At 41.9% G+C, this 23,845-nt stretch overlaps 1 protein-coding gene across 1 annotated transcript in view; it reads left to right on the top strand.

Annotated features, from left to right (window-relative positions):
- Window positions 1-23,845, top strand: part of LOC126428046 (intermembrane lipid transfer protein Vps13) — a 487,343-nt gene that overhangs the window by 313,891 nt on the left and 149,607 nt on the right. The window contains exons 40-42 of the mRNA XM_050089923.1: window positions 2,880-2,997; window positions 5,104-5,328; window positions 14,020-14,235. Coding sequence (XP_049945880.1) covers window positions 2,880-2,997; window positions 5,104-5,328; window positions 14,020-14,235 — 559 coding nt within the window. The remainder of the gene's footprint in view (window positions 1-2,879; window positions 2,998-5,103; window positions 5,329-14,019; window positions 14,236-23,845) is intronic.

A 23,845-nucleotide genomic window follows, 5' to 3' on the forward strand; every position in this document is an offset into this window, starting at 1 on the left:
TCATGTAACAGCTTTTAAGGGCTCTTCCACAAGATGGATTATGTTTTTAGTACCTTTCCTTTGAGATTTCCTTTAATCTTTCAAGAAACATTGAATGCTGGAATTTTTGTTTGTCCTCTAATTCACAAATTGTTGAAAGATCACAAATTTGAGAATACCATTAATTTTAGAGAAAAAGATACATGGACTGCCTTCATATCTCTTACTGAAACATCCTATGGAATAAAAAACATACAAGTTACAAGAACATTGTCAGAACCACATTTAAAAATTTCGGGATGCTTGGTTGTAATAAGAGTGTAAAAGTCTACAGCCTATAGCTGCATGAGAAAAATGGAGTGATTGACAGCTATTTATTTACAGGACTGTTATCACAGCAATGATGAAGCAGAGAATGATCTTGCTCATGCCTTCTGTTCTGTTCTCTGTTGTCAAATTGCTCTGCTACTTCAGGTTCCAGTTGCAGACAAATCTTGTGGTACCTGACAGTAGTGATTCGTTTTTATTGTTTCTGTGTGTGGTGTGTTTCTTTTACATGACAGATTGTTTTATATTAGTTAAAAAAAAGCGCACAGAAAAGTGCTGAGACTGTTACTAATCTGCTGAGCACTTTCCTGTGTTTTAATGGGCAGCAACTGAATGTATCTGGAATAGAAGAGCCAAGCTGTTAGCGAGGCAGGCATATTGTGTGCACAGACAAACTGAATCCACAACATCGCCCCCTCACATGTTCAACTGTCAATCACTTTGTTGTTATGATCGAGGTGTACAGTCACGTATTGAATTCTTCCTTGAATGTCTGTGACACGGTAGTGAAGCCCGAGGAGGGAGTGTCCAGCAAAACAGTGAGGAGATGAGGAAGAGGTACCAGGAAAGAAGGAATAAAAGTTTGATGAGCAATTGACAGATTTTAAAGAGGGACAGTAAAGATAAAGGTTCTGCAAGGAAACAAAAGAAAGGAATCTTCAAAAATGAAATGTTTCTAATAGAACTACTTGTGGTGTTCTTAGTATATGCCAAAAGATAAAACATTAATTAGAAAACAGAAATCCTGACTGAAATATTAAGTTAATACCTGTGACTCAATTACTTAAATCTTTAAAATATGAGATCTTATTTTGTGATGACTCCTGACATGATAGATCAAAATTAAAGCAGTTCTCAGAACCAGCATTGCTAATTAATTCTAGAACATCTGTTTTTGAGAAATCATCTGAAAAAATTTAAACATGCAGGCTTGTCTAATTTGGCACCAAGTTTTCATTATTTGTTTTTGACATACTTAGCATTTCTGTTGCTGATGTGTGAACATACTGCAAGATTCCAGACTTGGGTAAACAGAAAATTTCTGCACATCACCCTGTATTATCAACCAAAATTTCCTTTTGTATTTGATGACTTCACCAACTCTCAACTAAACTGACACTTTCCAACCTACTCTAAACATAAAGTTACACTACAAATCAGTCTGTCGCCACAATAATAGTAATTAAACTGGGACAGTGCACAAATGCTGTGCATATTAATGAAATAAATTCATGTAAGTAGTAAAATGAGTGGGGAAGCCACACAGTGTGAGTAATTAATTTGTATCATAGTCATTACAGTCAGGATTGTATTTCAGACTAAATCATTAATAACATTTTAACATAAAAGGTGCACAGGTTAACGGCATGAAAATGTGTCTAGTTAACAGCTGTTCATTGGCTATCATACACTATCCTCCTTTTGGCTGCCTTCAACTTGACACGGAGATGCATTGACAACATTTTCCTTATACTGCAACAAGTGCAGGATGTGGAAGGCAATTTGTTGATTTTAGCTGAAATTTAGAGTGTTGCTTGAATGTGTGAGCAGCACTACACTGTGGCTGAAGTTTTCACAAGAACAGTTGGTGATAAGAAATGAAAAGTAAAATTATAAACTCCAAATAGCAAGCGTTCAATCTTCCTCTTTGCCCATACCGTCCTATTGGGATTTTGAGATGCTTGCAGTGTGTAACAGCTGAACAAGACATATAACTATCCTTCTGGAGTGTACCTGTAACAGTAGATGAAACATTTCCGGTTTTATTTTCATGTCAACTCAGTCACACACTCGACTGAATTTGATTGAAAAGGACATCAGCCTGTGTTCATGTGGTGCTGTACTGCTTATTCTCATTGTGTCTGGGGCAGGCTGTGTGTGATGAAAATTTGACACCCACTGATTTTATGAGTATATTACAAAATGGGGCACTTCAGAGACTGTGAGGCTCTCTACAATGACCTTGCAACAATAGAGAAGTGATTAAACACGAATGAAAGGAGTATGAGCATTAGCAATAGTCGGTCAGTTTCTGCTCCAGTAAATCCTAGCAACATTAGAGTATATGTAAGGAAGTGGGTGGGAAGGGGGAGATAGGTTTCTGGAGGAGTGACATCTGCACACAGATTGGATTGGGGTCTCCATGTAAGAGGGATAGTTTGCAAGGCAAATAAGGTCCTCTTCTGAGTAAGGAGAATTTTGAACAATTTTGAGAAAGGTGAAGCAAGAGGCAGGCTGTATCTTGGTAAAGCCTAATCTGTAGTGTTGGACCCAAACCAGTCATAATGTGATTACAGACCTGGAGGGCAGTAAGATCTGTGCAGGGAAATTTTGAGCAGTACAGTAGTGTCAGTGCCACCTTAAATAAGTTAGTGTGGAACTCGGAAAGCTGAGTGGAAGAGCCCTAAGATAAGTCCTAAACACCCAGCCTGGGACACCTCAGTGTGGAACTGGATGTATTGTAGGATTAGAGGAAATTCAGTGATTTTATGTATAACTGTAGTCTGTATATTGCCACAGCAGCATGGAAGCTTCACTGCAATTTAATGTAATAATAATAATTATCATTACAGGTACACTGTCTCAGTAATACCATTTGTGTGGAAGGAACTGCAGAATATGTTGACACACAGCAAGATGCTCCAGTGTGAACCAAAAGACAAGAAGGATAAGGACCCATTCTTTATGAAGGTTTGTTGTTTAAGGAGTGAAGGTAAAAAACAATCCTCTAATTAATATTAATAGAAATGCTGCAAGTGCTGGGTCATCAAGTCACACATAAACTATGCTGATTCAAATGACACTATATGGTTCCAGAGACATTTTCAGGTCTCAGACATGTATGGTGTACATATGCAGACTGAAGCAACAAATTAAAATTTGTACCGAGGCCAAGATTTGAACCTACGTCTCGTGCTCTCTAGGCAGATGCACTAACCGGTGTGCCACACTGGCACAGTAGCTTTGCACAACTGCACGAACTGTCCTAGTGCACCCCCCCTCCTCAGTCCAAATTCCCGTTCACGCCTCAGCCCACTTGGTATTGCTCGTAAACTCAAACAGCACACAAGGGCTCTCCAACTGCTTTGGAATAGCACCTCGGCAGAATCCAGGACTCGGTACAAATTTTCATTTGTTGCTTCAGTCTGTGTATGTGCAAAATATGCTGATTTGGTTGGCAAGTTGTAGCCGTATAGGTGTGCATGCTTATATGTAGAGGGATGTGCTAGTACAGTTCCCTGTTTTAAGTAACTTTCAATGACTCAGCTGTTCTGCTGTTCAGTGGGTTCTTATTTTAAGTCCTTAAATTAATTTCATTGGTTTTTTTTTCAGTTAGTGAAACATACTTTGTCTGCTCTGTCTGACAAGACACAATTTAATTGAAATCATGTTTCCAAGAAAAAATGCCATAAACACCGCATAAAATCATTTATAGTTAATTATTTATCTGAGTCATCACTTATTGTATAATGAAGAGACTGCATGGCAATCATATTTTAGTAATTTTTTATGCGCAGTGTATAGTACATGAAGTTCAGAACTCAGATATTAATTTTCCAAAAAAATTTGATGTAGCTCTAAAAATTCTTGAGAAAATCAACTTCGAAATTTTCCAAGTATCTATATTCAGTAACGCATGGTCAGTTTGTTGACTGGCCAAAATGTTCATCTGCAACGTGGATGATTTTGGTTGATTCTTGGCTGATGCAAAGTTTTAAACAGTGGTGCATATTCTATGAGCATTTTTGTGAAGTGCAAAATACATAAAAATGAAAAAAATTAATTTTTTAATGTCTTTTTTATTGAAAGAACATTTATTATCAGTCTTTTCGTAAAAGATCAGTAATTAAGAAATTATATTTTGTGTGGGATATGTAATTAGAAATAAGAAGACAGGCATTTTTCATAAAAACTGACAATCAGATATATGTTAATTAGTATATATTTGATGAATTTTGTACCTAAATGACCTGGATATTAGATCTGAATGGAAAATACAAAAAATTGCGTACTGAAATGAGACTCGAACCAGAAATTACCAATCTCAAGCACTACAGACCATTTTTCATTTTTGCCCCCTCTCATTTTTAAATTTTTGTCTTCCCCCTCCCTCCATTTTTACATATTTTATGCTTCACAGAAATGTTTGCAGAACATTCACTGTTGTTTAAAATTTGTACTGGCCAGAAATGGAATCCTCGGCCACCTAAGAAACCGTGTGGTGCTCCGATAAAATCTGCTGTGTGTCACAGAAGTGAAGGTGCTCAGAATAGTTTGAAGTCGATTTTTCTGGAATTTTTGAGTTTCGTCAAAATGCTTTGACTGATATTTGAGTTATGGACTTCATGTACCACAACTATGAAAAATACAAAAATCTGATTGTCATGCGGTCTCCTTGAAAGAAATTGATCAGAACACCATTGAAGTGGACCAGTACTGAATTGGGGAGAAAGAAAATTTGGAACAACTTGATGAAAAAATAGTTCTGGTTAGTAGGAAACATCCTAAGGCATCATGGAGTAGTTAATTGAGTAATGGAGGGTAAAATCTGTAGAGACCCCTCTCTGCAGTATCCGCAGAATACAACCGGTGCAACATGATGTGCAAAAATAATTTCAAGAGTTTCTCAATTTTCTCATAGGAATAAGTCAAATGACCCCTCAAGAATAAGTATCTGCTAAGCTTTGTTCTTTGCAGGGGACTGCCGTTTTTAAATTTCTTCCTTGCCTGGGTCATATATATGGGATGTGTCTCACGCTAAAGCACACCACAATTTGAACTGGTGCTAAATTACAGATTGTGGGAGAACTGGAGCAGGTGTACTTCGAGCAGACGAGCCGGCACACGGTGGCGAGCTCCTGCTACAACATCTACCTGCGGCCGGCCGTCATGCTCAAGAACCTGCTCCCTGTGGACATCATCTGCTGCCTCGCGGGCACTGCCAAGGAGACGCGGCTCAAGCCGGGCCACCGTGCACAGGTGGCTACTGCCGAGCCGGGCAGCTCCGTCATCATCATCAGGGTCAGTGGCTGACTTGCGACATTGCGACTTTCGTCTATTACTGTGGATGCGATTGATCTGTTGCCTCATCTTCTGGTGCTAAAGCCAAAGTGTTGTCGATGTAACCGTCGTTCTCTCTCACCGTTCTTACAGTTTGATTGTGATTTGTCTGGTTTATTCCACTTATGTCATTTTACAATACAGGTCCCTAGGACTTGCCTGTTGGTTATTGTCCCTGGATTTTTTTATGAAGCTGTTACGTCAAATAACGGATCCAATTAATTTAGTTTTTCTTCTGTGTATCTTGTTATAATCAGTATCTTTTTGCAGGGGACATTCTTCTGATTGGGGAGCAAGTACTTACATTATTCCACATGGTTCTGTCTTAAGTCCAATAATATGTAACCTTCCATCTAATATCCAACAAGCAGAACTAATTGCATCTTAGGTGATACAGGTATTTTAATCAACACAAACTTATGTAAAGCAACAGAATAATAATCTTAAAATTCAGTTCTGCATGTCTAGAGGTATTACACCAATTATAAAAGTAACACACACTGAGGATATAATAAATAGGATGGAAACCTCAAAATTTCAGGTGCTCATATTGATGAGAACTTTAACAGCAAAAAATATGTGTTTGAATTCTTAAAACTATTCAGTTAAGGCATATTTGTAGCTTGCATCATCAGAAATCTTGGGGAGAAATAAGAGTAAGTTAATTTTTTTTTTTTTTTTTAATTCAGTAATGTCTTTTGAACAATGTTCTCATCTTTAGGAAAGAAAGTTTTGATGGCTCAAAAACCTGCCATAAGGATATTATGTGGTGCTCACCAGCAATCATCTTCTTGATATTTGTTCAAGAAGTTAGGTATTTTGTCTGCCTCGTGAAGTTTGTTAGAAATACTCCATTCAGTGCGGAACAAACAGTTATGTACATAATAACAGAAGAAAAATTACATTCGTTATTCCACAATCTAGGTTGGCTTTTTAACCAAGAAAGGGGTGCATTATAGTATCAACCACAATTTTTCATCACATACCGAATGATAAAATACATCTGACAAACAGGAGTGTTAAATTTGAAAACTGAAAAAGTTCCTCTTTGATAACTATTGTTATTCCATAGCACAATTTCTGTTTACATTATATGTAAAACATTGCGCATAGGAATTATATATATATATATATATATATATATATATATATATATATATATATATATATATATATATAGAAACAAAGATGAGGTGACTTACCGAACGAAAGCGCTGGCAGGTCGATAGACACACAAACAAAAACAAACATACACACAAAATTCAAGCTTTCGCAACAAACTGTTGCCTCATCAGGAAAGAGGGAAGGAGAGGGAAAGACGAAAGGATGTGGGTTTTAAGGGAGAGGGTAAGGAGTCATTCCAATCCCGGGGGCGGAAAGACTTACCTTAGGGGGAAAAAAGGACAGGTATACACTCGCACACACACACACATATCCATCCACACATACAGACACAAGCAGACATATTTAAAGACCATCCGAGAGAATAGGAAAACATTACAAGTAAATGATATGAGTATATAGAGAAGTTCCACAAAAATCTCTCAGTCTGAAAGAAAATCCAGTGAACAAATTATAAAACTGTTCATGAAGAATTACTTAGTTTCATATTCTATGAATCATTTGTAGAATCGAGTGTAATGATGTGGAATGGGTCACTTTACATGCAGATGTAAATATGGCAACAGGTCAAACATTTGCAAGGAGTTTTTTATATATATATATATATATATATATATATATATATATATATATATATATATCCTGTTGCCATATTTACATCTGAATGTAAAGTGACCCATTCCACATCATTACACTCGATTCTACAAATGATTCATAGAATATGAAACTAAGTAATTCTTCATGAACAGTTTTATAATTTGTTCATTGGATTTTCTTTCAGACTGAGAGATTTTTGTTGAACTTCTCTATATACTCATATCATTTACTTGTAATGTTTTCCTATTCTCTCGGATTCCATCTTCACAGTCATAATTTAAAGTGCTCCAAATACAGATGATGTCCTGCATAATTTCTTTATTGTTTCTATGTTAGCTGGTTGTTTGATAATAAATTATTCTCATTTCTGAAAGCTTGTTTGGTCATTTCAGTTCTTCCTTTATTGTCCAATGTATTTCTGTGATCTGTTTCTGCTCTTACCAAGTAACAAAATTTGTTTACTTGCATTAATATTAGTATCTCAAGATTTGCTCTTATTTATTTATACTATTATTTTAGTCTCGAATGTGTTCATTCCCATTTTTGGTTGTCTGAGGCATCAGACATAATGTTTAACATATACTACACTACTGGCCATTAAAATTGCTACACCAAGAAGAAATGCAGATGATAAACAGGTATTCATTGGACAAATATATTATATAGAACTGACATGTGATTATATTTTCACACAATTTGGGTGCATAGTTCCTGAGAAATCAGTACCCAGAACAATCACCTCTGGCCGTAATAACGGCCTTGATATGCCTGGGCATTGAGTCAAACAGAGCTTGGATGGCGTGTACAGGTACAGCTGCCCATGCAGCTTCAACACGATACCACAGTTCATCAAGAGTAGTGACTGACTGGTGTATTGTGATGAGCCAGTTGCTCGGCCACCATGGACCAGACGTTTTCAACTGGTGAGAGATCTGGAGAATGTGCTGGCCAGGGCAGCAGTGGAACATTTTCTGTATCCACAAAAGCCCATACAGGACCTGCAACATGCGGTCATGCATTATCCTGCTGAAATGTAGGGTTTCGCAGGGATCGAATGAAGGGAAGAGCCACGGGTCATAACACATCTGAAATGTAACGTCCACTGTTCAAAGTGCCGTCAATGCGAACAAGAGGTGATAGAGACGTGTAACCAATGACACCCCATACCATCATGCTGGGTGATACGCCAGTATGGCGATGACAAATACACGCTTCCAATGTGCGTTCACCGCGATGTTGCCAAACACGGATGCGACCATCGTGATGTTGTAAACAGACCCTGGATTCATCCGAAAAAATGACGTTTTGCCATTCGTGCACCCAGCTTCGTCGTTGAGTACACCATCGCAGGCAGTCCCGTCTGTGATACAGCGTGAAGGGTAACCGCAGCCACGGTCTCAGAGCTGATAGTCCATGCTGCTGCAAACATCGTGGAACTGTTCGTCCAGATGGTTGTCGTCTTGCAAATGTCCCCATCTGTTGACTCAGGGATCGAGACATGGCTGCACGATCTGTTACAGCCGTGCGGATAAGATACCTGTTATCTCGACTGCTAGTGATACGAGGCCATTGGGATCCAGCACAGTGTTCTGTATTACCCTCCTGAACCCACTGATTCCATATTCTGCTAACAGTCATTGGATGTCGACCAACGCGAGCAGCAATGTCGCGATACGATAAACCGCAATCGCGATAGGCTACAATCTGACCTTTATCAAAGCCGGAAACGTTATGGTATGCATTTCTCCTCCTTACACGAGGCATCACAACAACGTTTAACCAGGCAATGCCGGTCAACTGCTGTTTGTGTATGAAAAGTCGGTTGGAAACTTTGCTCATGTCAGCACGTTGTAGTTGTCGCTACCAGCGCCAACCTTATGTGAATGCTCTGAAAAGCTAATCATTTGCATATCATAGCATCTTTTTCCTGTCGGTTAAATTTCGCGTCTGTAGCACGTCATCTTCGTGGTGTAGCAATTTTAATGGCCAGTAGTGTATTATATCATCAGCAAATGAAATACGAAGTTTTTGTGTACCATTAATTCTCATCTCTTTGTTGCCACCTTGTGTGGTTTTAATTGCACTTTTTATGAATAAATTAATTAAATATGGAAAGTGAGGACAGTCTTGTCAGACATCTCGTTTTATTCTCCTGTCTATCTTAATCCCAATCATATCTATTTCTGTACTCTAAATTCTGTTTGGACTGAGAATCATTCTTTTATCTCTCCAGTCTATTCAGATTTTAATCAGTTCTCCAAACAGTGCATCAATGAATAAGGCATATTTGTTACTCATTTCTTCTTTCTAAAATCATTTGCACTGCTACTATAGCTTCTTCGGTTGCTTTCCCTTTCCTAAGTCCGAGTTGGTCATTTCCTAAACGTTAGTCAGTCCAAGCTTTTAACAGAATGGGGTAGACTTTCTGAAGCATGGCAGAGTAATGTGAACAACACCTGGCATTTCCTTTCTTTGTTACGGTAATAGTTACACGTTTTGTTAACCCTGTTGATAATGTGCTATCATCATAGCAGATACACAAATTTGTGCAGTTGTTCTTCCATCCTATCTCATTCCACTAAAGTCAGGGTTTATACTGTCTTGAGGTATGCTTTTATCTTATGCCAGATGGAACATCCACATCTTCCAGCTGTTCTTTCTGTGAAGTTACTTTTACTACGAACAAGACCAGGCTGCGTACTCGGGACACAATCTGGTTTATTGGCCAGACTACAACTCGCAGTCAGCTTATAACTCAGAAGACAGCTTAGTCATTTCACAAGAACATCTTGATTTCTGTTACCAGATTCTTCTCTTTTCTTTGGTGTACATTCTCAGATCTGCATTGACAAAAACCATGTAACTTCACCAGGGAGGACCCCCTTGGCACAACGCACGGCACCACAGTCTCTGAACGACTACTTGCGGTAATGTAAGCTCGTTGAAAGGGTGTCTATTACCACTGCAGGACACTCCAGGAGCACCTCAAACATAAAATTTCAACCCGAGGAAACCCAGACCATATCAATACCTTAACTGACAATAATACTGCCACTTAAACTTAGTCGAATGCCAATTATGAATGATTAGTCAGTTATACTACCGGTAACTGCTGAGGTTTCAGAGGTTTTGTGAAACATATGTAATATTAACCAACGTATCCTTACCCTTACACTAACTGTTTACATATTTATTTTACATTTTCAAAAGCAACAGATACTTCTCCAGATATGACTGTGCTTTAGCCAGAAAATTATTTCAGAATCCATGCAAATTAGTAAAACAAAACAAACCATTATTGCACTTAAGGGAATTTGTATTTTGTCAGTCCTGCCCTGTACCAAGGTTAAATCACTAGAATTTGGCATTTTGTTGTGGTTTAACCTCAGCTGTTTGCTGTTTTTCTTTGGTTGTTAGTGGTAAACATCCTTACCGTGTCAGATGAGGATTCAAACTTGGGACCTTCGCCCTCTGTGGGCAAGTGCTCACCCAATTGAGCTATCAGAGCATGACTCGTGACGCACCCCCTTAGCTTCCCTTCTAAGAAAGTTGTATGACATAGCTGCTTTGGGTGGTGAAATAATTCAACAGCTGCACTTGAAAATTTGTGACAAGACCGGGACTCGAACCCAGATTCTTGGCTTCTCACGAATGCTTTCCTTGACTGCCTTGGACCATCCAGACACACTTCTTGTCCAACTCAAATTCCCAAGTGCTGATCACTACTGATGGAACACCATTAGTTTTCCCATTACTCACAGCTTCACTGTAGTCCTGCAAGGGGACAAATGATGGTGTACGTCCACATTGAAATAGTCGTATGTCCGTTGAGGCGTATCTGTGCAATTATGTGTGTGGTATATTTTCATTCAGACATGTCTGGAAGATCAGACACCATACATGTAACTGCATAGCTTTACTGCTGCCGGTGCCTCCCCCATACTTTCCAAACATTGCAAAAGTGCTGCTGCATTCACCATGAGACAAGCACTCCTTCTCTGGCACACAGTTTTAAACTACCAGAAGGTTTTAGATTGGCACACTCTCCACTACTGAGTGAAAATTCATTCTGAAAACAATTCTGTAGTCTGTGGCTGACCCATTTTTCCACAATACTGTTTCTTCCAGGGGTACTATTCCCACAAGGTATCCAGGAGAATTTCCGTGAAGTGTGGAAGGTAGGAGATGAAGTACTCACAGAAGTACAGCTGTGAGAGCAGGCCTAGCATTCAGCTGTGAAAGGAAAAGGCTTCAGGTTTCGAATTACGGTCCAGCACTCCACTTCTTGTCTGCCAGGGAGTTTCAAATTCGTGTACATGCTGCTGCAGACGGAAGAGTCATTCTGGTATACACCTCGGGACAACTGGGAAAAACCTGGGAATTTTTTCATCCAGGACAAACCCAGGAAAAATGTGGAAATTTTTCAGAATGCTGTGAATTTTTCATTGTTCTAGTTTTCAGTTAAATTTTCATAATTTCCCTGGCAGTAACTGATACTCTGATTTTACTTTAGCCAGATACTGCAGAATAATACTGCAGCAATAAAACAAATGAGAGAATAGCACTAAAATAAAACTTTAGCTACAAAGAAAGTGTAACATTTGCAGGAACAAATTACAGTGTTCACACAAGCATCTGCTGACAGTAAAATGTGCCAAAGACTATGCAATGCTTCGTAACAGCAAAAGTGCTTTCGATGGGTCTTTCTTGTGGCCTCGTTTCAATGAGCATGATTTAACAACCATTTAAATTTGTAACAGGTCACAGGAAAATACTGTTAATGATGGTCTGAGACGCATTACTTTCAAACTAAATTTCCTTTTACACAAGATGAATTATGTTATGCTTGAGAATGTGCCATGAATTTCTTACATTGTGAAGCGTTAGACTGTCTTCAAACTTAACACTGACAACTAGACACTCAGAAAAATTTTGAGCCCAAAAGATCAGTCATTTATGCCATTACTTAAAATTTTACTATCATATATGGGCTAAGAAGGACCACATTTCAAGATCATATTGTAATCTGATAGATAAAAAAATCTACCCGCCAAGTGGGAACAGCAAAAAAGTTTTTGATGAGCAATGTTATAAGTGGAAGCTTAGCTTTTCTTGTAGCTACACTCATGCGTATTAATTTAAACCATTAACTTTTCGTATTTGTGTGTTTGAGCTACTTAACAGTGGTGCTGTTATTGGCTCACTACATCACACATCCTGTGTTCTGAATATCTGGTATCATTGGCTGGCAAGATCATGTGATGTGGGCTGTGACTGGATTACAAAAGTGCATCTCAATCTAAATTCTAGTCTTTGCAAGCTATCATGCATGCTGTATTTGGTGGAATTGTGTTAATACTTTTCAGAATTTGAAGATATGCAGTGTAAATGTTGCTGTGCACCTAAGATCCTTACAAACTGCACTTTTTTTGCTGGGTTTCGTTTCCTATAGTGTGAGGAAGTTCTATGCAGGTGTGTAAAACCATCACTAGTCAAAGGACTCATAAATTTTACAGCTCTAAGGAAAAGCATATTGTCACTTAACACAGAAAAAGTGTATCATCTGAGAGAAAGCTTATTTTCAACTGGGAAATCTGGGAAAATATATACTGTGTGATCAAAAGTATCTGGACACCCCCAAAAACATAACTTTTTCATGTTAGGTTCATTGTGCTGCCACGTACTGCCAGGTACTCCATATCAGCGACCTCAGTAGTCATTAGACATCGTGAGAGAACAGAATGGGGCACTCCGCAGAACTCACAAACTTCGAATGTGGTCAGGTGATTGGGTGTCACTTGTGTCATATGTCTGTATGTTAGATTTCCACACTGCTAAACAGCCCTGGGTCCACTGTTTCCAATGTGATAGTGACGAGGAAACGTGAGGTACACGTACATCACAAAAGTGAACAGGCCGACCTCGTCTGTTGACTGACAGAGACCACCAACAGTTGAAGAGGGTCATAATGTGTAATAGGCAGACATCTATTCAGACCATCACACAGACATCCCAAGCTGCATCAGGATCCACTGCAAGTACTATGACAGTTAGTGGCAGGTGAGAAAACTTGGATTTCATGGTCGAGCAGTTGCTCATAAGCCACACATCACACTGGTAAATGCCAAACGACACCTCACTCGGTGGAAGAAGCATAAACATTGGACGATTGAATGGTGGAAAAATGTGCAGGGTGATGAAACACAGTACACAATGTGGCAATACGATGGCAGGGTGTGGGTATGGTGAATACCCAGTGAATGTCATCTGCCAACGTGTGTAGTGCCAACAGGCAGTGATGTTATGGAGGCAGTGATGTTATGGTGTGGTCATGTTTTTCATAAAGGGGGCTTGCACCCCTTGTTGTTTTGCATGGCAGTATCACAGCACAGGCCTACGTCGATGTTTTAAGCACCTTCATGCTTCCCACTTGTGAAGAGTAATTCGGGGGATGGTGATTGCATCTTTCAACACAATCTAGCACCTATTCATAATGCTGGGCCTGTGGCGGAATGGTTACATGATAATAACATCCCTGTGATGGTCTGGCCTGCACAGAGTCCTGACCTGAATCCTATAGAACAACTTTGGGATGTTTTGTACCAGGCTTCACCGACTGACATCGATACCTCTCTTTAGTGCAGCACTCGGTGAAGAATGTGCTGCCATTCTCCAAGAAACTTTCCAGCTCCTGATCGAACCTATGTCTGCGAGAGTGGAAGCTGTCATCAAGGCTAAGTGAAGGCCAACACCATATTGAATTCCAGCATTACTGGTGGAGGGTGCCATGAACTTGTAAGACATCTCCACCCAGGTGTGCGGATACTTTTGAGCACACAATGTAGGAATTTTTTTTCTTGTCTGCGTATACACCCTGCCTTAGTGTCTGTCTTTTCTGCTACTCAGCAGTATCATTAGTTTGTTTGTTTGCAGATACCAGACTACCTTGAGAAGGAGTGGATGGCCAAGCATGAAGTTCAGGCAAACCCACCAGAGTTTGCCGTGTGGACGTTCGATTCGTACGACAGTGTCCAGAAGGTGTCGATGGACCTCGGCATCCACACCGTGCACAAGAATGGGTCCCTCGTCATGTCCTTGTACTGTCCGTTTTGGATGCTCAACAAGACAGGCATGATGCTCTCTTACCGGGTGAGTGCAAGCCGCAGCTGTCTGGTGTAGTATATGAAAGTTGTTTACTTTTCAGTTTCTGCCACTTGCCAACCCAAATCCCAAATATTTCTCTCACTTTGTTTTACTACTCTCTGGTTTCCGTCACACTTCCAGCCATTCCACTTTTACTGTTATAGAGCTCCTCCCCATGTGGCTGGAAGACATCGTGTATCTTACCTGCCGCCCCCCCCCCCCCCCCACCCCCCAATAAATAAATAAATATGACATGAAATTATTTGGTGAGTTTGCAGTCATTGTCACTATAATCTGTCCAAAATTTATTTAGAATTGCCAGCTATGATGGAAGTAGTAGGTGCAAAGCCTGTGCAAGAGGCCTGGACTACATTCCATCAATCCCACAAGAAAGTACCCAAAGTTGCCAAAGCTTCAACCCACCACCACAACACTTTCCGCTTGCTCTGTGCTTCAGTTTCAGCCAGCTTGCAGTCCTGTATGATCATTGCATCCTGTGACTTTGTTTTCATTTCTGTGGATATAGGAGTCATTATGTTGTTTGCTGTCACTCTTATTTGTCGTGTGGTACTGAACATAGTCAGTAGGAAGTTCGTTGAAAGTTATGAGTGGAAAAATTCAACACTATTTGTGTGTTATGTGCTTATTTTGAGACTGAATATCTGAATGGTGGCCTGCTGTTCTCTGTTAACAGGCTGTTTTATAGAACTGATTAATACAAACTAAAACACTGTTGCGAATATTGTCGAGGAAATGTTCAAGAAAGAAAAGGGAGCTGGAGAAACATTAAAGATTAAAACACTGTTGGGAAAAAAACATTGTATGGATAACCGGATTACCAATATAGGTTCGTTCGCAAAGGAGGTGATTCATCATCTTGTTTATGATTATTTTCACGAAACGAACATCTGACACACTCAAAGTTATTGCCCGTACTTAAGGAACTGTGACTTTTTCAAGGTAGTCACACATCATTTTTCACTGTTTTACAGTATGTTGGCTTTGTCTTTGAACATATCTGTGGCCATAGCTGTTGATGGAGAGGGACAACATAGCTTATTTTTAAGGCAGCATGAATATCAATAAAGTGTTGTGGCTTGATGAAACGTGGTACTGTTTTGCTCACATTGGCAAGCAGAGCTGGACAGCCAACACAATTAAAGGAACATTGGCAGTGTCTTATGATGAAGGGAGTAGACTTATATTTGTTCATGTACGCAGCTTAAAAGGTTTTCTCTCAGTCCCCTTTTTAAATCAAAGAATACAGGAGATTATCATGAAGAAAGAAACCATGTGCATTTATAAAGTGGTTTCATAGAATTACTAATACCAAACCTGAGAAAATTATCAATAGTTGTTCTAGATAATAATCCTTACCATTCAGTTGTTGTCGACAAGACACCTAACATGGTAAAATCGAAAGGAGGAAACAAGTGTTTGGCTTCAGTGTTGTAACATCAGTGTAAGTGAAAACATTAAAAAATGTGGAGCTTATGAAATTAATCTCTCTTCATAAGCCACAGTTCTCCATATATGAAGTCAACAAACTGGCAAAAACATCATGATGCTACCACTGCCATTCCAACCCAGTGGTGTTAATATGGGCCCATATTATTTACAGTTCCAGGAATAATAATAATAATAATACTATAAATCTTCTCTGCAGTTGAAGCAGTCACAAAACAAGCTATTAGGAATGTCACTCTGTAGCCTGGAAGAAAGCCATCAAACACACACAGTGCATCATGGAAAGAACATGGTAGAATGAAGTTGTTTTGGAAAATTCAGTAGAGGAGATGATTATTTCATTAAATAAGGGCAGTGACAGTGATACTTAATACAGATGTCGTAGCGGCGACATGCAGCACAGATGGATTGAGCTGAATGTTTGGAGTGTGCAGTTTGCAATTGTAAGTAGCTATATAATAAAAGCATATTGTTTTAAGTTTTGAAATTCTTCTCTATTCTGACATAATTGTGTGTCCCTCCTAAATGAGAGTACAGCATGTTTGAGATTCTTTTTTCAGAACTTAGTAAAATTATGTGCTGCATTCCATATGGAAGCTTGCTCTGCTTGATACGCTTACGACCTTTGAATTTATATCAGCCGTACAAGTGTTGTGTCACAGCAGGACACATTGCAAGAATCCGTGGCAATTTTTTATCCTGATGTAGTTTTTAGCTATTCTACGTTGGTACATGCAATGAAACGGATGGGCAAACAAGGACATTTGATTGTGCCACCATTGCCTCAGTTACTGGTCTCATTATTTTTCGTAATTGTTGTCAGATGTATGGTCACAATTCTCATTATATATTCTCTGACTGATCGTTGTAACCGATAATGTAACCCTTTTTTTTTTCCAAGAAAAGTTGTGTGTACTGTGACTATGGCTTCACTATTGTAGAGTCAAATAAACATTTAATTTTTGAAATTTTAATAAGAAGGCATTATCAGCAACTAATTCCAAATGAAGTTCATCTCAATTATTCAGTCTCTGTCATACAAAATAAACATTACTTTTTACAATATAATCGGTGCAATACTGAAGCCCCATTTTTTGTATCACTTTTGTTTTTTCTCCCAATACTGTTTGTCCTATTTAAGATATTTTTTACCACAATGATAAACTCACGTAATCCTCTTTGTTGTTGTGCTAGAAATACTTACGGATCATAAAAATTAACAACAAATTAATTACAAACCTAGCGATCTGCTTTTCATAACAAAACTGTAAGAGTGGTCAGTTAGTGCTTGACACACAACTGGACCATTGTCCATCATATTTAATTGAAATTATCCATTCTACGAAACTCCATCAGAGGTCCAGTCTGGATTAGGTGAAATGTGATGTGTTCTTAAGATTTTGTTCGTGGCATTTTCACAGGTAACTGGAGCATAGTTGGAGTAATGTATGGGCTTTATTTCATCAAAATTGGATCATGGAAAGAAAGACATGATAATTTAAAGTTTTAGGGCCTGCTCAGCATAGTAGTTCAGATGCTGACTTCAGTGATGGCATAATACATCAAACAACCTCAGTGGCAGAAATTTATGTCAGTGACAGAATCAAATGCCACAGTCTTATCTTTACAAATATGAACTAACATTGAATCTAATTGTTTAATTGGGTAGGTAAAAAGTCGCCTCACCAAGCGGCAACAGAACACACACATAAAAGATAGTAGTGATTGGCAAGCTTTTGGAGCCAGTGGCTCTTTCTTCAGGCAGCAGGATTGAAAGGGAAGGAAGAAGGGTGAAGAAAAAGGACTGGAAGCTCTAGGAAATGGGTAGATTTCGGGAAAGTCATCCAGAACCACAGCTCAGGCAAGGCTTACCCTGAGGGATGAGAAGGAAAGACTGATTGTTGGGGACTGCGTTGGATGAAATTTGAAAACCTGAGAGCTTAAAGGTAGAAGACAGGGTAATATGCAAGACAGAGATTACTACTAAAACATCATGATGAGTTAATATGAGTAAGAAGCTAAGTGCATTGTATGTAACAGAGGTGGGAGGGGGAGATGCAAAATAGATGGGAAAGACAATTAAAGATATAGGAAATTAAAACAGAGTAAAGCAAAGAGTAGTTACAGGGAAGAACAGCTGAGACAGAAGAAATTAATGTAAATTAAGGCCAGATGGGTGGCAAGAACCAAGGACATGTCCTAATGCTAGATCCTACTTGCAGAGTTATGAGAAACTGGTGTCTCACGGAAGAATCCAGATGGTGCGTGTGGTGAGACAGGTGCCAATGTCACGAATGTCATGTTGTAGAACATACTCTACAAAAGGATATTTCCCATCTGTTTTTCACCGCCCCCTCTCTTACGTATAATGCACTTAGCTTCTCACTCTTATTAACTTGTGCACAATGTTTTAGTAGTAATCTCTGTCTTGCACCTTTAAGCTGTCAGGTTTTCAAATCTTATCCGATGCAGTACCCAACAATCCTTCAAATCCCATAGGGTAAGGCTCCCCTGACCCGCGGTTCTGGGTGACTTCCCCAAAATCTACCCCTATTCCTAGATCTCTTCAGTCCTTTGCCTTCACCCTTCTTACTTCCCCTTCAACCCTTCTGCCTGAAGAAGGAGCCACTGGCTCTGAAAGCTTGCCAATCACAACAGTCTTTTAAGTGCCTGTTCTGCCACCGCTTGGTAGGTAGATTTTGTATCTATGCAATTAAATAATTTTATCAATAATTGATTGAATTTACTTGGATACAAACCTATATATTTACTGGCTTTGCTTTGTGTACTAAAAAATGAAAAAAATTGCTTTGCTTCTTTTGGTCTGTTTCATTTCTGTTGACTTCTCATATAGGAAAACAAAATTATTGAGTAACTGACCTCATAAGGGTCCCATTTTTACCGCTTGATATATGCAGCCATAAAAAATGGTGATATGCAAAGACAGTTGTTTAATTGTAGTGGCAAAGCTGTTGTAACCGTAACCGTTCCGGTTGCGGGGTTTCTGAGAATGAAAGCGTGTTTGGACCAAACGGGAGTGGCCCTCGAACAAACCAAACGGACAGGGAAGGACAGACATGAACAATGATGGACAATGGAGCAAGACCTAACGAACAACACTACAGAAATAGGGTCACAAGCGAAACCTCACAAATCCACAATGTTTACTCGTACATAGAAACCAAGTAAACACGCTGTCTGGAGGCGAGATGTCGATAGTATAATGTGAATGTCAGACTGCCTGCTGAGGGAGAGGCAGGTGCTTAAATACCTGATACAGTATGTTGCTATTAGCCGCTGGGACCACACGCTCCACCGTGGCGCTCTCACATTATACGCAGGCCAAAAGCGCGCATGCAGCCGTGGCTTACGATGCGATGGCTGGAGAGACCTCTAGTGGTAATTGAGGTCCGTGCCATCTGGCGTGGACTCGAAACCCGAAGCTCGATACCACATCCCTCCCCCCTGAAACTTGCACGGTGCTGAGGCAGTCGGCAGATGAGAGAAGACCCAGGCTCATCAACCGCCGCCAGCTGTGAGGAAGGGATGTACGAGGTGTCCGTGACGGCCGACCCAGAGGCCAGAGCGACAGAGAGAGCGGCCGATCCACCTAGGGGCGCGGTGGGCTGCCGGCAGGCCCACGGGGAGGCAACAACCAGGGGCAGTGGTGGCGACTTGAGGACCACGTCTGTAACCGAAGGAGGAGGCAGCAGCAGAGAGAGTCATGTGGGGGAATGTGGGCAGAGCTGGTTATGATGGCGGTGCTCCAACTCTTTTCTGTCTGCACTGACCGTGGCAGGTGTCCATCCCATCTTGCTCGCATACATGCGATCCCACGTGGCCGCTCTTGGGGTGTAATGCTGAATGGGCCAGAAGTGGGGACGAGAGGGGGACGGCATCAACAAATGGAGCACGGTTGCTGCTGTCACCCATGCAGGAGCCCCATCAGACTGCGGTCGTCAAATGGCATGGTACGATAGGTGCTCAAAAACAGGATGAGGGCTGACATGGTTGGAGAGGTGTTGAACGCCTTCGTCAACTGTTGTTTAAATGTGCAGACAAGTTTCTCCGCCATGCCATTTGAGGAAGGGTGGAAAGGTGGGCTACGGATGTGTTTGATCCCGTTGGCGTGACAGAAGTCGTGGAAGGAGGATGCTGTGAATTGGGGGCCATTATCGGAGACCAATGTGTGAGACAGGCCCTCTATGGCGAGAACGTGTGTGAGGGCCGTGAGGGGGGGCTTGCCTGGTAATGTGCACACACAGTGCACCCGCGGACCAGGCGGTCAATGTCGCCATCGATGCTATGCCAGTACACGTGCTGGCGAGCCAAAACTCTCATACGGGACATACCCCAGAGCCCGCGGTGTAACAAACTGAGCACTTGATGCCGCAAATCCGGAGGGATGACCACCCAATGGACATCAGACTCCGTGGCCAAGAGGAGGGCATCATCGACCATGGAGAGCCTGTGGGATAGGTGGCACCAGGGGCTGCAATCAGTTTGCATCCAATGAGTAATATAGGAGGGCCACCTGTGGACCACGTAGCAGAGAACCTGCCGCAAGATAGGATCGTGGTGGGTAGCCGCAGCAATGTGAGCAGCCATAAGAGGCAGACTGTCCAGTCCATTACGGCGGGGAGAATCAACGTGAAAGCAGAGGACCTCCTTTTGGTCAAACGCAGGATCGGGGCCTGCTGGGAGATGTGACAAAGCGTACGCGTTAGCATGGTGGGCTTATATCGGATGGTGTAAGCGTAATTCTGTAAAAATAACGCCCAGCGCTGGAGACGTTGAGCCGTCCACTCTGGAAGGTGAGAGTGGGGTCCGAAAAGCTCAACTAAGAGTTTATGGTCCGTCAGGAGTAGTTGAACTTTGCGCCAAAGAGATAGGTGTGAAATTTTTGGACTGCAAACGTGATCGCCAGGGCCTCCTTTTCAATCTGCTGGTAGTTCTGTTGTGCTGGGGTCAACATCTTAAATGAATAAGCGATGGGTTGTTTGGAGCCATCAGCATTCCGATGCGCAAGGACGGCCCCGATGCTGTATCCTGATGCATCAGCCGCCACAACCGAGGGGCAGTCCAGAGAGAAGAGAGTGAGGCAAGAGGTGGACATGAGCATCGTCCTTGAACGAAGAAAAGCCTGGTCACTGGCAGGAGTCCAATCAAAAGCCACCCCTTTGTGATGCAACTGATTAACTGATTGTGGTGTTGAGCAATGGAGGCAGCCTGGGGTAAGAACTTTAAGTAATAAGTAACCTTACCTAAAAAGCCCTGGAGTTCAGATAAGTCCTTGGGACGAGGAAGGGCTCAGTGGCCACGACATTACAACCCGAAGGGCGAATGCCATCTTTGCTAAGCCAGTGGCCTAAGTATTCCACTTCCGGTTGAAAAAAAAAACAACATTTATCCAGCTGACAACATAAACCTGCAGATTGCAGAGCATGAAATATGGTGCTGAGGTTTTGCTAATCTTGCTGGCGGGAATGCGCTGTGACCAAGTTGTCATCCAGATAATTCACGCAGGCAGGGATAGGCTGCGTGAGCTGCTCAAGGAATCACTGGAAAATGGCCAGTGCCGAAGAGACACCAAATGGAAAGCGCTTGTACTTGTACAATCCGAAAGGCGTATTGATAACCAAGATGTTCTGGGAATCGGCATCCGAGGGTAACTGGCGGTATGCCTCAGCCAGGTTGATCTTGGAAATGTACTCTCCCCCGGCAAGCTTGGTGAGAAGATCTTCCTGTCGTGGAATGGGGTAAGTGTGGGCTAACGACTGAGTATTGACAGTAGCACCGAAGTCCCCACACAGGTGAAGGGACCCATTGGGTTTCCGTACGACCACCAATGGTGTCGCCCAGGTGCTGTATGTCACAGGCCTCAGAATGCCAGTGGCCTGTAGCCGATCAAGTTCCTGCTTGACTGCCAGCCTTAAGGCCACTGGAAGGGCTCGGGCATGGAAAGTGAGGCTGCGTATCCGGCCAAAGTGTGATGTGCGCCTGAAAATCGGAAGCGCATCTGAGATCTGTTCCAAACAATGACGCAGAAATGGAGCACAGATCTTCCAAGTTCTGAAAAGGAACAGCCGTGGAAGCGACCTTAACTTCATCAGAAATTGAAAAGCCAAACAGCTGAAATGCATCCAGGTCAAAAATATTCGAAGCCAACGGATGGTTGACAACGAATAGGGTAAGGAGCCAGGGAACACATTTGTACATTGCCTGGACGACGAACTGCCCACGAAGGGGAATGGAACCATCTCCGTAGGCGACCAAACGCTGAGAGGGACGTGACAACTCTTGTGGGCCCAGGCGGGGATATGTCGCCATATTAATCAGTGTTGACCTGAAAACTGACATCCTCAGTGAAAAGGCGGAGTGGGACTACCGATTACAGAGCATGGAAAGTATCATGAGGCCCAGGAGGGGTAGGAGTGGAGCGAGCTGAGCGACTATGACGAACTGATCACATGTGCCCCTCCTTGTTACACGGCGTGCACGTTTTCCAGTGGTAGGGACAATCGGCTCAAGAATGTGTGGTAAAGTACTGTGGGCAAGATGGAAGTGGGCTGCGTGATCGGCGACAAGGGGCGACTGGAGATGCAATGCCATAGAGATGTCGGACAAAGAGGAGTCCCGATGGCGCTCGCCTCTGTCGTCCGGACCACATCGACGTCGTGAAGGTGGAACCCGCCAAGACACAGCGGTCACCACCACGTGCGGTCACATCATAAGATGCTCATTAGCCGCCTGAGCAATTTCAAAGGAGTGTGCACTGCGGAGAATCTCTTTCAAGGAGGGTTTATTGAGTTTCAGTGCCACAGTGTGGACCTCTGGATTGGGAGCCAGCTGAACCACCACATCCCGGATCAGGGAGTATGCAAACGAAGCCTTACACTGCTGATTGGTGTTTGTAAAATCGCTTTGACAGCTGAGACCCTACAAGGGAATGATATGATTGACCAGGCTGTTTATGATACTGGTGGAGCTCCAGCCGAGAGGCGGCCACATGGTAGCGTTGGGAATAATAGTTTGTCAGCAAAAGGCAGATCTCCTGGAAAGAGTGGCTTCAGGATCAGACAATGGTGCCAACTTGCGGAGAAGAAAGAACGTGTCTGGGGAGGCCCGAGACAAAAACAACCGCCACTGCAAGGAGTCATCCGTGACTTGAAAAGCTGTGAAACGTTGTTTCAGCTGATGTAAGTATCTTTCCCAGTCTTTTTTAGTGTCGTTAAATGGGGGGGAATGACGGTGGACGTGGGAAAACATTGGTCACCCGAGGACTCAGAAGCTGTTGTGTCCCGGGCATCGACTTTGTCCATTAGCAACTGCAGTGACTGTTGTAAGATGTCTAACCGGAGCTGCTACTGCTGCATGAGCTGCTGCTGTTGCTCCAGAAGACAGACCAACTTCGCTTCCATGCTAACAACTACCACCGTTTACCTCATCGCCAAAATGTTATAGCCAGGGCCGGATTAGACGCGGGGTTGCCGAGAACAAAAGCGCAGCAGGACCAAATGGGAGCAACCTGCGAAAAAACAAAACGAATGGGGAAGGATGGACACAAATGATGATGGACGACCGAGCAAGACCTAATGAACAACAACACACAAATAGCAACGGGGTCGTAAGCAAAACCTCAAGAGTCCACAACGTTCACTCGTACATGGAAACCAAGTAAACACGCTGTCTGTAGGTGAGATGTCGATAGACTAAAATGGATATCAGACTGCCTGTTGAGTGAGAGGCAGGTGCTTAAACACCTGATAGAGTACGTTGCTATTGGCCGCTGGGACCACATGCTCCACCTTGGCGCCCTCACATTATATGCAGGCCAGGAGTGCATTCGCAGCTGTGGCTTAAGATGCGACGGCTGGAGAGACCTCTAGTGGTAATCGAGGTCCATGTCATCTGGCGCGGATTTGAAATCCGTGGCACTTGCTAACAGAAAAGCACTGGTGTATAGCTAACAAAATTAATAAATTTCCAACTGAGGAGTCAGTTATGTCTACTAAGTGTTTTGAGCTGGGAACCTGGGTGTCTTTAAGCTTTGCCAGACTCTCTTCTCCCAGCCTTTACTATTTCTCTGCTTAAAAAGGATGTTCAGTACCTTTGAAAACTGGTAGTTTTACACCTTTAAATATGTTTC

The sequence above is a fragment of the Schistocerca serialis genome, chromosome 12 (genome assembly GCF_023864345.2).
Source record: "Schistocerca serialis cubense isolate TAMUIC-IGC-003099 chromosome 12, iqSchSeri2.2, whole genome shotgun sequence".
In the NCBI taxonomy this organism is placed as follows: Eukaryota; Metazoa; Arthropoda; class Insecta; order Orthoptera; family Acrididae; genus Schistocerca; species Schistocerca serialis.